The 13,827-nt window shown below is 49.7% G+C and overlaps 1 protein-coding gene across 1 annotated transcript in view; it reads right to left on the reverse strand.

Annotated features, from left to right (window-relative positions):
* The window catches only part of Ikbkb (inhibitor of nuclear factor kappa B kinase subunit beta), a 40,917-nt gene that overhangs the window by 17,878 nt on the left and 9,212 nt on the right, over nucleotides 1-13,827 (reverse strand). The window contains exons 5-8 of the mRNA XM_050146726.1: nucleotides 12,274-12,343; nucleotides 5,070-5,158; nucleotides 3,737-3,826; nucleotides 442-566 (exon numbers count right to left, since the gene is read on the reverse strand). Coding sequence (XP_050002683.1) covers nucleotides 442-566; nucleotides 3,737-3,826; nucleotides 5,070-5,158; nucleotides 12,274-12,343 — 374 coding nt within the window. The remainder of the gene's footprint in view (nucleotides 1-441; nucleotides 567-3,736; nucleotides 3,827-5,069; nucleotides 5,159-12,273; nucleotides 12,344-13,827) is intronic.

Below are 13,827 nucleotides of genomic sequence, written 5' to 3' on the forward strand. Positions count from 1 at the left end.
ATATAAAATACTTTTGAAGTTTCAAGCATTTATTACTACTACAGAAACTACTTTAAGGAAAACCTTTCTGCATGAAGACTGACGCTGATAGACTTTACTGCACATGTAAACAGCCCTTCGCTACGGTCTTGTGAGAACCTCTGTTCTCTTCACTAATGACCTGCTAACACGTCACCGTCAATGCGCAGTGATGCAGCGGTCCAGGTGGACCACCTTGTCGAGGCCGACCACGTTAGGACCGACGCTCTATGTACAGGTGCTGCCAGCAACCATTCTTTCGTTCAAGGTTGAAAAGCTTGACCTGCCACTGCTAGGGAGAACGGACCACAGACCATTTGGGCCTAACCTGGGGACCAGAAAAGGACTGGGCGACAAGAAATGGAGCCAGGAGAAGACATCTCCCTTCAGGTTAACTCTCCCACCAGGACCAGGTCCACTCACCACTGCACGGGCTGCCAATTGGGAAGGAAGGGCCGGAAGCCGGTGATGCATTCGAAGGCCAGGGTGCCGAAGCTCCAGTAGTCGACCGTCACGGTGTACTTCTGCTGCTCCAGCAGCTCTGGGGCCTGAAACACACGGTAGCTGTGACTGCCCTCTTCCTGCTTGGAAGAGCCTCAGCTCACAGAACCTGCAGAGTCTGTCTACTCAGGAGAGAGAAAAGGAGCACCCGAACAGGTTCAGCTGTGGGTATGTAAGATTATCTTGTACTTCATATATTTTGTTTGTTTGCTTTCTGTTTTTCAAGGCAGAGTTTCCCTGGGTAGCCCTGGCTATCCTGGAACTCACTCTGTAGACCAGGCTGGTCTCAAACTCAAAGATCCGCCTGCCTCTGCCTCCTGAGTGCTGGGATTAACAGCATGCGCCACCATGGCCTGGCTCTGTACTTCAAATTCTTCATGAGACTGTGTTAATGAGAAGTATTGGCAGGAGAGCTGAGGGGTCAGGATCCTGAGGAATCACTTCAAGGCAGACCAGAGTAAATCTATTTTGCATTACACAGTTATTTAATTTTTCCCTATTTAAAAATGAGGGTGGTAAGGGCTGGAGAGATGGCTCAGTGGTTAAGAGCACTGGTTGCTCTTCCAGAGGACTGGGGTTCAATTCCCAGCACCTACAGGACAGCTCACAACTGTCTGTAACTCAAGTTCCAGTGGCTCTGACTCCCTCAACCTCCAATGCATATTTTAAAAAAAAATGAGGGTTATAGTACACTAAGGACCTGATGAAGATGACATGCAGGCCCCAGTTCACAGGAGACAGAGAGATAAGCTATGCCCAACAGACAAACGACATCAGCTGGTACACGCCAAATGCAAAGCACATATATTAAACCAAGTAACCCTGAATCAAGTACAGAGAGGTGGGATATTTGTAATCAAGCAGGAAAAAGCCATGCTGCACAATTGCTGCTCGAGTTAAGAACATGGCCCAGGAGTGTGACGAAGCCCAGACAGGCCATGCACCGGGCTCAGAAGGCTTGAAGGAAACACACTGAGGAAACATCCAGGAAGGAGGCTCAATGACAGGGCCATGATCTACGTGGACATGGGAGGCTTGCAGAAGGGCCAGGGAATCAACAGCAGGAGGAATTTGGGTTAAAATATGATTAGTTCAATCTTCAGGCATGGCTATGGATGGACACTTTACTTCACGTAAGTAAACAGCTTTGTTAGCACCTCGTGTGGGAAGCAGAGGGGGCCCTGGGTGAATGACGACCCCAGTGAATGTGTGCTGGTAACATGGACACCGCCATGGCAAAGGCTACAGTCTCAGACCCGTGGGAAAACGGCGAAGCCTTCCCCACCGGGGTGAGGGTCAGAGAGAAGGCCAAGATTTCCTAGGCGGTCCAGGTATGAATGTTGACGGTGTGTGCAGAAACTGTCCACCATAGCTCTTCCCTTCTCCCAACATCTTTGGCTTGAAGATTGCTCCTAACTAAACCCACCACCTCACCCCACTTCCGTGGTCAGCTATAACCTTGCCTCTCTGTTATAACACAATGAGCTTCCAAGATGCCGTCGTTTCTCCACCAGAGAGCTCAGCCCACTCAATCCTGGCGTTCCTGCCAGTCACTGCTTCATTCCCTTGCTACCTCTAGCCAGGTCAGGTTCCTGGAGCCGTACAAGGAGTCACCAATCATGGCCAGAGCATGGGCTCGCCTCACTCGGTTGCTGCTGAGCTACTGAGGGCTTGAGAGGGTACTTAGCGGAATGTGTATAATAACAACACCACATGGACGCGCTGCCTGAATTACAGCCCACAGTCCCCACGGGGAAAGCTGCGTTCCATACAGCAAGAGGAGAAACAGCGTTCCTGGACTCTAACTGGTAGGCTAGATAGGAAACATTAACAAATTCAGGAAAACAAGACACAATTTCTTTCTTTCTTTTTTTTTTTTTTTTTTTGGTTTTTCGAGACAGGGTTTCTCTGTGGCTTTGGAGTCTGTCCTAGAACTAGCTCTGTAGACCAGGCTGGTTTCGAACTCAGAGATCCGCCTGCCCCTGCCTCCCGAGTGCTGGGACTAAAGGCGTGCGCCACCACCGCCTGGCCACAGTTTCTTTCTTAAGAGATAGAATGCTTATGATCTTTTAGCCCTGAGACCTTCAACCTTTTTTGTTTATTGAACTCAGATTCCATTATTCAACCGCAATCTGATGGCTGCTATCACCAGTGATGAATCTATCACTAAGTCTTCCTTAGTGTCTGTTATCTACCCAACCCCTGCTCTATTTAAGATAGGTGCTTGCCGAGTAGTCCAGGCTGGCCCCAAACTCAGGCTTGTCTTGTCTCCACCAGCCCAGTGCTTAGATTCTGGGCAAGAGCTGATTACAGCTATGCCAGTGTCCCAGCCCAGTTCTTGCATTTAAACATTCGGTGCCTCCCTACTCTACTTGCACAGTTGGGGATGTGTCTAGTCCAGCGGCCACCTTAGTCATTCTTCAGGGCTGTTCCAGAGGTTTTATGATACGGTTAAAAACCCTTAAAGTCAGTAAAGGATAACAGTTTGTCCTTTCCTTCTTCTTCCCCAGCGCCTGGACCACACTATTGTGTCTTCCAATGTGCCACGCTTTCGCCAGTTTCTCCTCTCCCCATCCTTGCACTGCCTCCCCCCACTTTGGCCCTTCACCTTTAGGCCCAGACTTAGCTAGGCCCCCTTCACACACAATACATCCTCCAACACTGTACTTTCATCAAAGGCACTCATGACAGCGGTGGTTTCTGAGTATCTGGATGCCATGGTGACTAACGCCTGCTTTCTTCTTGAACGGTAAGCTCTCAGTGAGCAGCAAAACACTTATCTCTTTTCTCAGTGTACTGCCAGCTCTGAGCACAAGGTCTGGCGCACAACATTCCTGAAGAATGAGTTGATCAAATATCACTCCGGTATCCAGATCACACTGCACACAGGAGAGAAGTCACGGCCCCACCTCTTCCCCACTGGTTCCCACGACCCTCCAGGAAACTCAGCCTCTACAGATAATCAGATAGAACCCTGGCACAGGGAGGTTCTGGGCAAAGGCACACAGCACAGCCCTTCTCACACCAGGGCAGAGACTAAATCTTTCCAGGGGGCACAACAACACTCACATGTGTGAACTAGGGTTTATGAACTCACACAAAAATTCTAGATGTCCACAGAGCCAGCAAGCCTGAGATGCAGGCAGGAAGGACAGACAGACCCACAAACATAAACATTACAGGGACCGAGAAGCAAGCCCTTGGGCCCATTTCTTACCAGGTACTGCAGGGTCCCCACAAAGGAAGTGCACAGACTGCCCTGATCAAGTTCCTTGGCATATCCTAGATCAATAATTTTGTGTATTAACTGGAAGAAAAAAGGGTGGAGTGAGGAGAAGAATCTGTAGGCTGTAAGAGGACCGTCTCCTTACCGACATAAGTCTGTTTGCCATTAGAACAAAGATATTCCTGAACTCCCAAAGAATGGTGGTTCCTAAACATCTTAGAGCCACTATATTCACAGGAGAATGTTCTCAACCAGGTACCTTTTGGGTACTATAAAAATGTTGGGCAGATATTTTTCCTGGTTTGCCACTAATCAATTAAGAGCCTACATATCAGACCCCAGGACCACTAAGCCTGGGTTTGTAATGGGAGAGGCCAGGCCAGGCCCTGCTCAGGAAATAGGCAGAATGACTGGAAGAATGAAGGTTTGGTGAGTCTGCCACAGTCATGGGCTGGGCTAGGAATTGGGAGGGAAGCCGTTTCAGGAGGGATGGGCGACCCCTGGTTGAACAGAGTTGGGAGACTATCAGTATCTAAGCCTGTGAGGAGGTTACCATCGCACTCGAGCTGGGCAGCCATTGGCAGAGGCCACAAGTAGCTCGTGTGTAACGGCAAGCTGGACCATGCCCACGATGGGCTGATGCCACCTTTGCCCGTCTCTTCTCAACCACACCCACAACCAACTTCAGCTCATTTAAACACCAAAAGGTGAGGCTTCCAAAACAAGTGAAAAAGAAAAAGTCTGTCTCAAAGAGGTGTTTGGTTGAGGGCGGAGGTGGAATAATAAACATTTTCCTTATCAGATTCCTGCAACTTGGGCAATTAACAATGTAATACATTCAGTACTGGAGAAAAAAATAATAAAAAAATAAAATGTCAATGTGATACAGCCAAGCTTGCCTCAATCTGCCGGCAAGAACAGTTTGCACTGTTGTTTCAAAAACGGAAAGAAATCCCAAAAGAAGAAATCCTTAAGAGAACCAGAGGGTGACTCGAGGAAATCCAGAAACAAACAACTTACAATGTTGAGGGCTCCCTAAGTCCCCCAGCAGCTCCAGAGACTCCCTAAGCCTCCCAGCAGCATCAGAGACTCCCTAAGCCTCCCAGCAGCCTCAGAGACTCCCTAAGTCCCCCAGCAGCCCCAGAGACTCCCTAAGTCCCTCCAGCAGCCCAGGAGACTCCCTAAGTCCCTCCAGCAGCCCGGGAGACTCCCTAAGTCCCCCAGCAGCCCCGGAGACTCCCTAAGTCCCCCCAGCAGCCCCGGAGACACCCTAAGCCCCTCCAGCAGCCCCGGAGACTCCCTAAGTCCCAGGGAGGCCACTTACCCGTTGCTCTCCTTGCTGCAGAACGATGTTTTCTGGTTTCAGATCTCGGTGAATGATTCTGTTTTCATGGAGGTATCTAAGTGCTGATGCTGAGGGAGTGTAAAGATGAACGATATTTTATTATGTATAGAAAATGCTTTTTTCCTTCAGAATTCGCTAGCCTGTAAAAGACAATATAGTGCTGTCTTGACACATTTTCTGACTTCTGTCGCATAAGCTCAGTGGATAGAAGCGGCAGCCTGGGGCAGACACTGCTCAGGCCAGGTGAAGGGGGCCAGGCCAAAAGAGCAGAATTTTAACTGTGAGATTTTGGTTTATCTGCTGATGGTGTAGCCCAGTTACTGCAGTGTTTGCCCAGCATCCATGAGACACTGAAGTACTGCATAAAAAGACTAGCCATGGTGGTGTATGGGAGCAGCTGGGAGGCGGAGGCAAGATCAGCAGTCTGAGGTCAGTCAGCCTCTAGGAAGATCAAGTCCAGCCCGCAGGAGCCCTGATTAACAAAGGGGACATAGACAAAATACATTTGGAAAATTCATGGTCAAAGACGTCACAAACAAAGCTCAGGAAAGGGCCTCAGACTCAGGTGTCTTCCTCCATCCTTTCCTAACCTGTCCCCGTCCCCTTTATCTTTTTTCCAAATAAGGTTTCTGAACCTGGAGCTCAGCAACTCATGTGGACTGGTTTCCCAGCAGCCCCAGGGATCCTTCTACCTCTGCCCCTCTCCCCGGGATGGGATTACAGGTGCAGGCTTCTTCACCCTTTTCACTCCGGGTGCTGTGCAGATAACTGAACTCGGGTCCTCACGCTTGCACAGAGTGCTGACTGGTTTCACATCACCTTGAAACAAGCTGGCATTGTGTAAGAGGGGACTTCAACTGAGACAATGCCTCCAGCAGACTGGCCTGCGGGCAAGCCTGTAAGATATTTTTTATTGATGACGAGTCGGGAGGGCCCAGCTCCCTGTGGATGGTGCCATCCCTGGGCTGCTGGCCTTGAGTGCCTTAAGAGAGCAGGCCGAGCAAGCCACAAGAGGCAGGCCAGTAAGCAGCTCATCCTCTGCTTCAGTTCCTGCCTCGAGGTTCCTGTCCTGACTTCCTGGATGATAGACTGTGACATGGAAGTGTGAGATGATGTGAACCCTTCCCTCCCCCCCATTGCTTTCGGGCATGGTATTTCATTGAAGCGATAGAAACCTATCAAAGACACATGCCAGCACTTCACCAACTAAGCCATCTCTCCAGCTATAATGGGCAACTTCTTTAAAAACAATTTAGGTGCACAGCTATTGACTTAAAGAATGTTGATGATGCACTGCCAAGAGGACATATCAGACCCCACCACTTTTTTTTTTAAGTAAAAGTTGGCATATGCCTATAACCTTAGCACGAAGATGATCGTGAGACGAGGCAGAGGTCACCTAATCTAAATGTCGAGTTCAAAGCCACCCTGGTCTACATAGAGACCCTGTCTCAAAAGGGGTAGGAGATAAAAAAATCAATAACAATACTGATTTAATACCAAGCCCTTTCTGTGACACATCACAAATGTACAAGCATATCCACATACTAATCTATACCTACACATAAACACACAACACACAGTACCACGCCTATCAGGATGGGCTGTCATGTGGAATCTCCAGCAAACTGAGGAGGTGGTCAGTCTGGCAGGCAGGGGGTGATGGGTACCTTGGCCTGTTGTCATATGGATTCTGCAGAGAGATCCAGGTGCAGTACCCAAAGCAGGCAAAGAGAATCACTATGACTCTTGTCAGGGTGGTACCCACATCTACACCCAGGATCTCCCCGGGGTTACAGGAAGAATATGACGTCAATTCTAAGTCATATTCGTCATATAATAAACTACAACTTAGAAAACAGACTAAATCAACCAGGCTTCCAGGTAGGAAAGAGGTTTGGAAGGGGTGTGCCCATGAAATCCCGATATTCATACAAGTCTTGAGAGTCTGGTAAGCTCTTTTCAGGGCACTTGTTCGAGATATGTTCCACTGGGAACACAATGGACAAGAAGATTCGAAGAGGGTAGAGATCAGAAGAAAAACGAGACAGCGAAAAGCAACAGGTAGGGGCGGGTGTATCTTTAGTGGTAGACTGTTTGGGGGTGAGGCAGAAGGAAGAAGAAGAACAGAGAGGGAGGGATGGAGAGAGGCCAACCAATGGGTGGTCCAAGTTGCCACTGAGCAAAAAAGTAAGAGATGTCTGTGCTCTTAATTAAAGTGCCGAGCCTACCATGAGCTGCCCAGTTTGCTGCCGGACTTTCCAGGCAAAACAGACTTAGCCTGGCTCACGGTCTCTGGGACTAACAAGCAGGACGGAAAGCAGCAAGACCAGATGTTAGGACGAAAGTGCAGAACCACTCTCTCACTTGCTCAGCGACCATGAAGAGCAGGATGCTGTGAGGGAAATCAAGAGTGACGGGCAAAGTCCGAGGCTAACAGACAGGAAGGCTGAGGGTCCCAGATGAGGTACAGGGGAAGGAAGGACACAGCGAGCGGGGGAACGGAGGAACAGGTTATAGGAATCCCGTGTGCAGTAGGCTAGCGACCTCAGTTGGAAACAAAGGCGGCTGGCATTAAATTTACTATGCAGTTAAAGATGATTTTAAATTCCAGATCCTGCTGCTCTTACTCCCCAGCCTCACCCCCAGAACTGGGACACATGCCACCATGTCCAGTTTATGAGTCACTGGGCATCACACACGCGAGGCAAGCATTCTACCAGCTGAGCCACATGCCCAGCTCAACCTGGAGAGTGTTTTTCTGTCCTTTAGTCCTTCCAGCCAGGCAGAGTAAGAAACCTATGAAGGGAAGTTTTCAAGGGTGATATTTAAAGGTTTATTTCTTTTTATTTCATGTCTGAATGCTGTGTCTGCGTGCATGTGCACTATCTAGATGTCTGGTGCCCAGGGAGGCCAGACGAGGTTCTTAGATCCCTAGGATTGAGAGCCACCATATGGGGACTGGGAACCAATCTGGATCCCTCGTAAGGGAAGCAAATACTCTTAACCACTGACCCAAAAGATGAGATTTAAACTTGGCACTCATGTCTGGGTGTGCAGAAAGAGAGGTCCAGTGAAAAACAAGGTATCACAAAGGGATCAAGTCAAAAGAAGTTTAGGGTTCAATTTGGGAGTGACTTTGGGAGAAATATTCTGCAGATATGGCTCCAGAGCTCAGGCTAGAGCACAGCCTCGGGGAAGATACAGTTGGTAGAGATGCCATAAGACACCAGACAGACAACCAGCAATACGGTAAAGCAGAGAGCGGCTGGCCCAGGAGAGGAAGGTGAAGGGGAGGGGGCAAGAATGAGGAGAAGACAACATGGAAGATGCGGTGTGGTCTGGGCATGTGCAGTTCTAAGGTTCAGGAAGCCACTGACAGCCTGGGCCACTGACCCCCTCTGACCTGACCGTTTGGGACTTCGCTGCTTCGCTGGCAGGAAGCAACACTCTTATGTTCTCTAAAGGAGTACTCAGTGTAACTGTGATTCCCGTGGGCTATTCTGGGGTCATGTTATGGGGAGGTTCATACTGTTACCACTGCCTCTGTCTATCCCAGGATGGTTTGCCGGGGTAAGGCAATGGCGGGTCAGGCTAGCTCTAGGAGGCTGCCAGGCATCTACCTGTTTTCTCATGTGTTCTCTCCTTAGAGCTGCTGGAGCTGCACTGGCAACTTAAAACTTGCTGGAAGAAGCCTGCTTGTGCATGTTTTACCTGATGCTGCTCCGTGCGGGGTCCCTAAGGAATCAGGACCCAGATATTAGGGGCAAACAGATTTAACACAGACGAGAAGGCAATGAATATGGACTGTGACCAGGAGCATGGCTTGGCTAATTAACTGGAACCAACCAAACAGGGAACAGTGGTGACTCCAGCAAAGAGAATGTTGTACTTGGGACGAAATATGCTCAGGAGCTGTTTCAGAAGACAAAACGGTTAGGTTAACTGCGTCACTCTACGAAAAGCTTTTGAGCTGACTTAGTTGTGAGCCTAAATTTGATGGTTTCATACAGAAATCAGAAATGGGGCGCGGTATGCAAATAAAACATAAATCTATCAGCAACTTCAACCAGAGTCAAAGGATAGGAATGCATCCCAGAAATGGCTGGGTTAGAATGGGTCTGGGGAAGAGCAGGCATTTCCAGGAAGGGCATCTCACGAGACTCCCACCTATGGGGTTTGCTGGCTCCAACCTCATTAATAATCCATAGCGGGGACTGAGGGTTTTAGGGCCTGCAGGGCAGGAAAGGGAAAGGGACCACACTGGTTTACTGTACAGCATTCTAGGAAGAGCGCTGTGCCAAGAGCTGATGTACAGCATCTCATTCTGTGTTCAAGGATTCTAACGAGGTGGGCAATGCTCTCACTAACAGCTAATGAGTCAGGCCACTTGGCTACCGATTGGAAGGGCTGGTTTACACCGGGTATTAATACAGGGATGTCCAGATTCTCTTCCTTAAAGAATGAGTCATCGTGTATTTTAATTCCTTTCAGAACATTTAATCTTATAGATACCCACAGACAAGGCGCCGTATACCAGCTACTACTTCTCTCGACGCTGAAGACAAAGAAGTGACCAAAGGCTCTGGTTTTAAGCAGTTTGGTTCGAGACTTGGGTAGAGCTCATGGTAGGACGCTTGCATGTTCGAGCCCGCTGCTCCACCCTCACCAAGGAGGCACTAGAGTAGATAATACTAAGGTCACCGCACCCAAGGAAGTAAAAGGCATACAAAGCAGCAATCCAGTTAGTGTACATGGACCAGTCATTTAGAGAGCTTTTTATTTTTGTTCCTTTGAGACAGGGTTTCCATTATAGCCCAGGCTATCCTCAAATTCACAGCAGTATTCTTGCCTCTATCTTCCGAAAACTAAGACTACAGGCATGAGCCACCAGTCTCCATGTAGGGGCTTTTTCTACCTATATGACAGATGCATAAATAATCTAATGAGTAGAAGAAAAATATTTGAGAGAATGACATCCAAGAAAAAGCGGTGACCAAAGGAAGCAAATGTCGCCCAGGGAGAACAAAAGAACCTCCTGCCTACCTCCCTCCTCCCCACCCCCTACCTACGGGGCCCGCCTTCAACCCAATCCAACAGGAGCAAATCAGTAATTTGGCTGCTGGTTTAAAGAGACAGAATCAGGTGAACATCTAAGCAAAACATGGGCGGGTGAGACAGGAAGTATGGTGTCGGGAGAACACGTGGAAGTCTAGACCTCTAGAGTAGACCCCACGGGTATACAGACAGGGCTCCTCCGGCAGACACACAGGAAAATCCGAGGCCAAGAGGTGGCTGCGGCTTACCCATGAGGTAAGACTGTAGTAATGTCACCTAGGCCTCCATGGGGCTCCATTGCAAAGGAAACGGAGGATGCTCAGGAAGGTGGGTGCTGTACATATCAGACTGCTTGGATCTCAGCCTTAAGACCCACACTGGCAAAGTTCCTGAAAGATGAGAGGCCCCTGGACTGCAAAGTTAGAGAATACAGCTGTGTAAGTGGGGTAAATGCTAATGGCTGGAGAACCTAAGGAGAGGACGCGTGACTTCACATCAAACTTTCTGTACAACTGGAAAAACAAACTTGGAGTGAACAAGTCATACATGTACAGGTTGAAAGAATGAAGTAGGGGAGGGACAAAGATAGACCATTCTTCAAAAAGGGGACACATATTAAAGGAAGAACTCTAGATAACTCTAGAACCCAAACTATCAATTTGCACCAGCCTTGCATGATGGCATCACCATCATCATCATCATCATCACCATCACCACCATTATCTTTAAAGCCCTGAGCAAGCTCTGTGGCACTTCTCTCATATCTGCTTCTCTAGGCTGACTATCAGAGCCCCACTTCTGTGGGCGAGAGGCAGAGCTGACCGTGAGAGCCCCACTTCTGTAGGCGAGAGGCAGAGCTGACTGTCAGAGCCCCACTACTGTGGGCGAGAGGCAGAGCTGACCATGAGAGCCCCACTTCTGTAGGCGAGAGGCAGAGCTGACCATGAGAGCCCCACTTCTGTAGGCGAGAGGCAGAGCTGACCATGAGAGCCCCACTTCTGTAGGCGAGAGGCAGAGCTGACCATGAGAGCCCCACTTCTGTAGGCGAGAGGCAGAGCTGACCATGAGAGCCCCACTTCTGTAGGCGAGAGGCAGAGCTGACCATGAGAGCCCCACTTCTGTAGGCGAGAGGCAGAGCTGACCATGAGAGCCCCACTTCTGTAGGCGAGAGGCAGAGCTGACCATGAGAGCCCCACTTCTGTAGGCGAGAGGCAGAGCTGACCATGAGAGCCCCACTTCTGTAGGCGAGAGGCAGAGCTGACCATGAGAGCCCCACTTCTGTAGGCGAGAGGCAGAGCTGACCATGAGAGCCCCACTTCTGTAGGCGAGAGGCAGAGCTGACCATGAGAGCCCCACTTCTGTAGGCGAGAGGCAGAGCTGACCATGAGAGCCCCACTTCTGTAGGCGAGAGGCAGAGCTGACCATGAGAGCCCCACTTCTGTAGGCGAGAGGCAGAGCTGACCATGAGAGCCCCACTTCTGTAGGCGAGAGGCAGAGCTGACCATGAGAGCCCCACTTCTGTAGGCGAGAGGCAGAGCTGACCATGAGAGCCCCACTTCTGTAGGCGAGAGGCAGAGCTGACCATGAGAGCCCCACTTCTGTAGGCGAGAGGCAGAGCTGACCGTGAGAGCCCCACTTCTCTAGGCGAGAGGCAGAGCTGACCGTGAGAACCCCACTTCTAGGAGACACCACACACAGGTGTCTGCAGGCCCACGTGACTCTCCTCCCTGATGCCAGCCTTCTCAGAATACCACAAGCTCTGGCATCTAAGGACACCCACAGTATCCATGTATTAAACAGGGGGCTTTTCTGTGCCCATGGCTGGCCAACACCTGCTGCTGTGAGACCTCACTACCAGACGACGACCTAGCTCACCGGCCATTCCAGGAAAGCAGGGAGTGGAGCCCTTTGGTGGGAAGGGAACCTCTTCCAGGGAACACACAGTCATTCGCACCATGACTTAGGAAGGAAGGAACTCTATCTGAGCCCTGGCTGAACTCCTCACTCACTCCAGGAGGTTCTCTCCACATCTCACCACACCCTCTGCAGAAGCAATTCCCTAGGTGCCTGACTGGACTCACGTCTACCCTGCAGGGCCTGGCTTTGTTTCTAGGGCGGGACTTACCAATGTCACTCAGCAGGGTAAGGATGGCTCCTTCCCGCAGGCCACAGCAGTTTTCAAACTGGTTCAAGTACTAAGGAGAAGATGAAAAGCGGGGTCAGTCTGGGTGGTCAGAGACCCCTGAGAAACCCACCTGCGTCTTCTGCCAGTCAGACAGCTGAGTGCTGGTACTATCTCAGGGTTCAAGGGAGCTGGCTGGAGGCAGCTGGGGCAGTAGGACTTGCTCCAGGGTCACAGCGAGGCAGCAGCCTGCAGTTATCCATGTATTCACCTCCCAGACCCCGGAAGGAAGTATTTGAATCAACTTCCCTACTGCTGCAAGTCTGAAGAGAGTAGCTGGGGTCTAAGGTCAATAGCAACTGAGTTTGCTCTTGAGATTCCTGCAAAAAGCCACCCTCTGGCTACTCTGCTAACAGGGTCTTCCTTGGACAATCTAATGTGGGGGAATGCGCACTTGCTATGCACCTGGCAATGCACCTAGTACTGCATGGTGAATTCAGCAGACTCTGTCTGCGCCACCCAGTATCACTGCCCTGAGTCCCCTGACTCCCTCTACAGGAAGAGCAGCTGAAATCTCCATGTCAGAGGTGAAGAAACTGAGACTGGGGAGTCTAATATCAACTGGAGCTGGGCTTTGAATGGCTCTAAGTTTACCAAGCGGCTCCACGTGCTGCTACAAGTCATCAACAGTCAGACTCATGGCCATCCCCACCTGGTTATCTATGCGTCACACAGTTCACTCTTCTCATGGTTTAGGTTTTTGGTTGTTTTTGAGGCTGTGTATTTTTTTTTTTTTTTTTTTTTTGGACAGAGTCTCACCATACTTTGTAAGTTGATCTCAAATTCTTGAAAAAAGAGTCTCCTGTCTTTGCTACAGGGTTTCTCTGTGTAGCCTTGAAGCCTGTCCTGGAACTCACTCTGTAGACCAGGCTGGCCTCGAACTCACAGAGATCTGCCTGCCTCTGCCTCCCCAGTGCTAGGATTAAAGGCGTGCGCCACCACCGCCCGATGAGTCTCCTGTCTTAACTCCCCACCCCCCAGCTGGACTACAGGTACAAAGCAAGCATGGTAGACTTAAGTCTTGAAATTAACTCTGAATCTGAAATTTGCTATCTGCTATTCAAGCTTAGCTCTCTAGGACAGTGGTTCTCAACCTGTGGGTCACGACTAAGACCATCAGGAAACACAGATATGTATATTACAATTCACAGCAGCAGCAAAATTACAGTTGTGAAATAGCAGCACAAATAATTTTGTGGTGGGGGTCACCACAGCATGAGGAACTGTGTTATAAGGCCACAGCACTAGGAAGGTTGAGAACCACTGCTCTAAGAGATAATATAGATTTTGCCCACTCTTCTTTTTTTAGGTTTTAAAAAGAAGGAAAAGACAGGTTACCTTATTTAGGAAACAAAGAGAACAAGATCATAAAAGCTCTGGGCAGCAGGACTCTCCCCCAGTGCCATTTCAAGTGACAGCAAGGACAGAGGTCTTCTTAAGCAACCACATCCCGCCTCTCCCTAGATCACCCTGAAGCCCAGGCCAAGAGGCATCCTG

Source organism: Alexandromys fortis, unplaced genomic scaffold (assembly GCF_014885135.2).
Source record: "Alexandromys fortis isolate MF-2015 unplaced genomic scaffold, M_Fortis_MF-2015_v1.1 scaffold_55, whole genome shotgun sequence".
Taxonomy (NCBI): domain Eukaryota; kingdom Metazoa; phylum Chordata; class Mammalia; order Rodentia; family Cricetidae; genus Alexandromys; species Alexandromys fortis.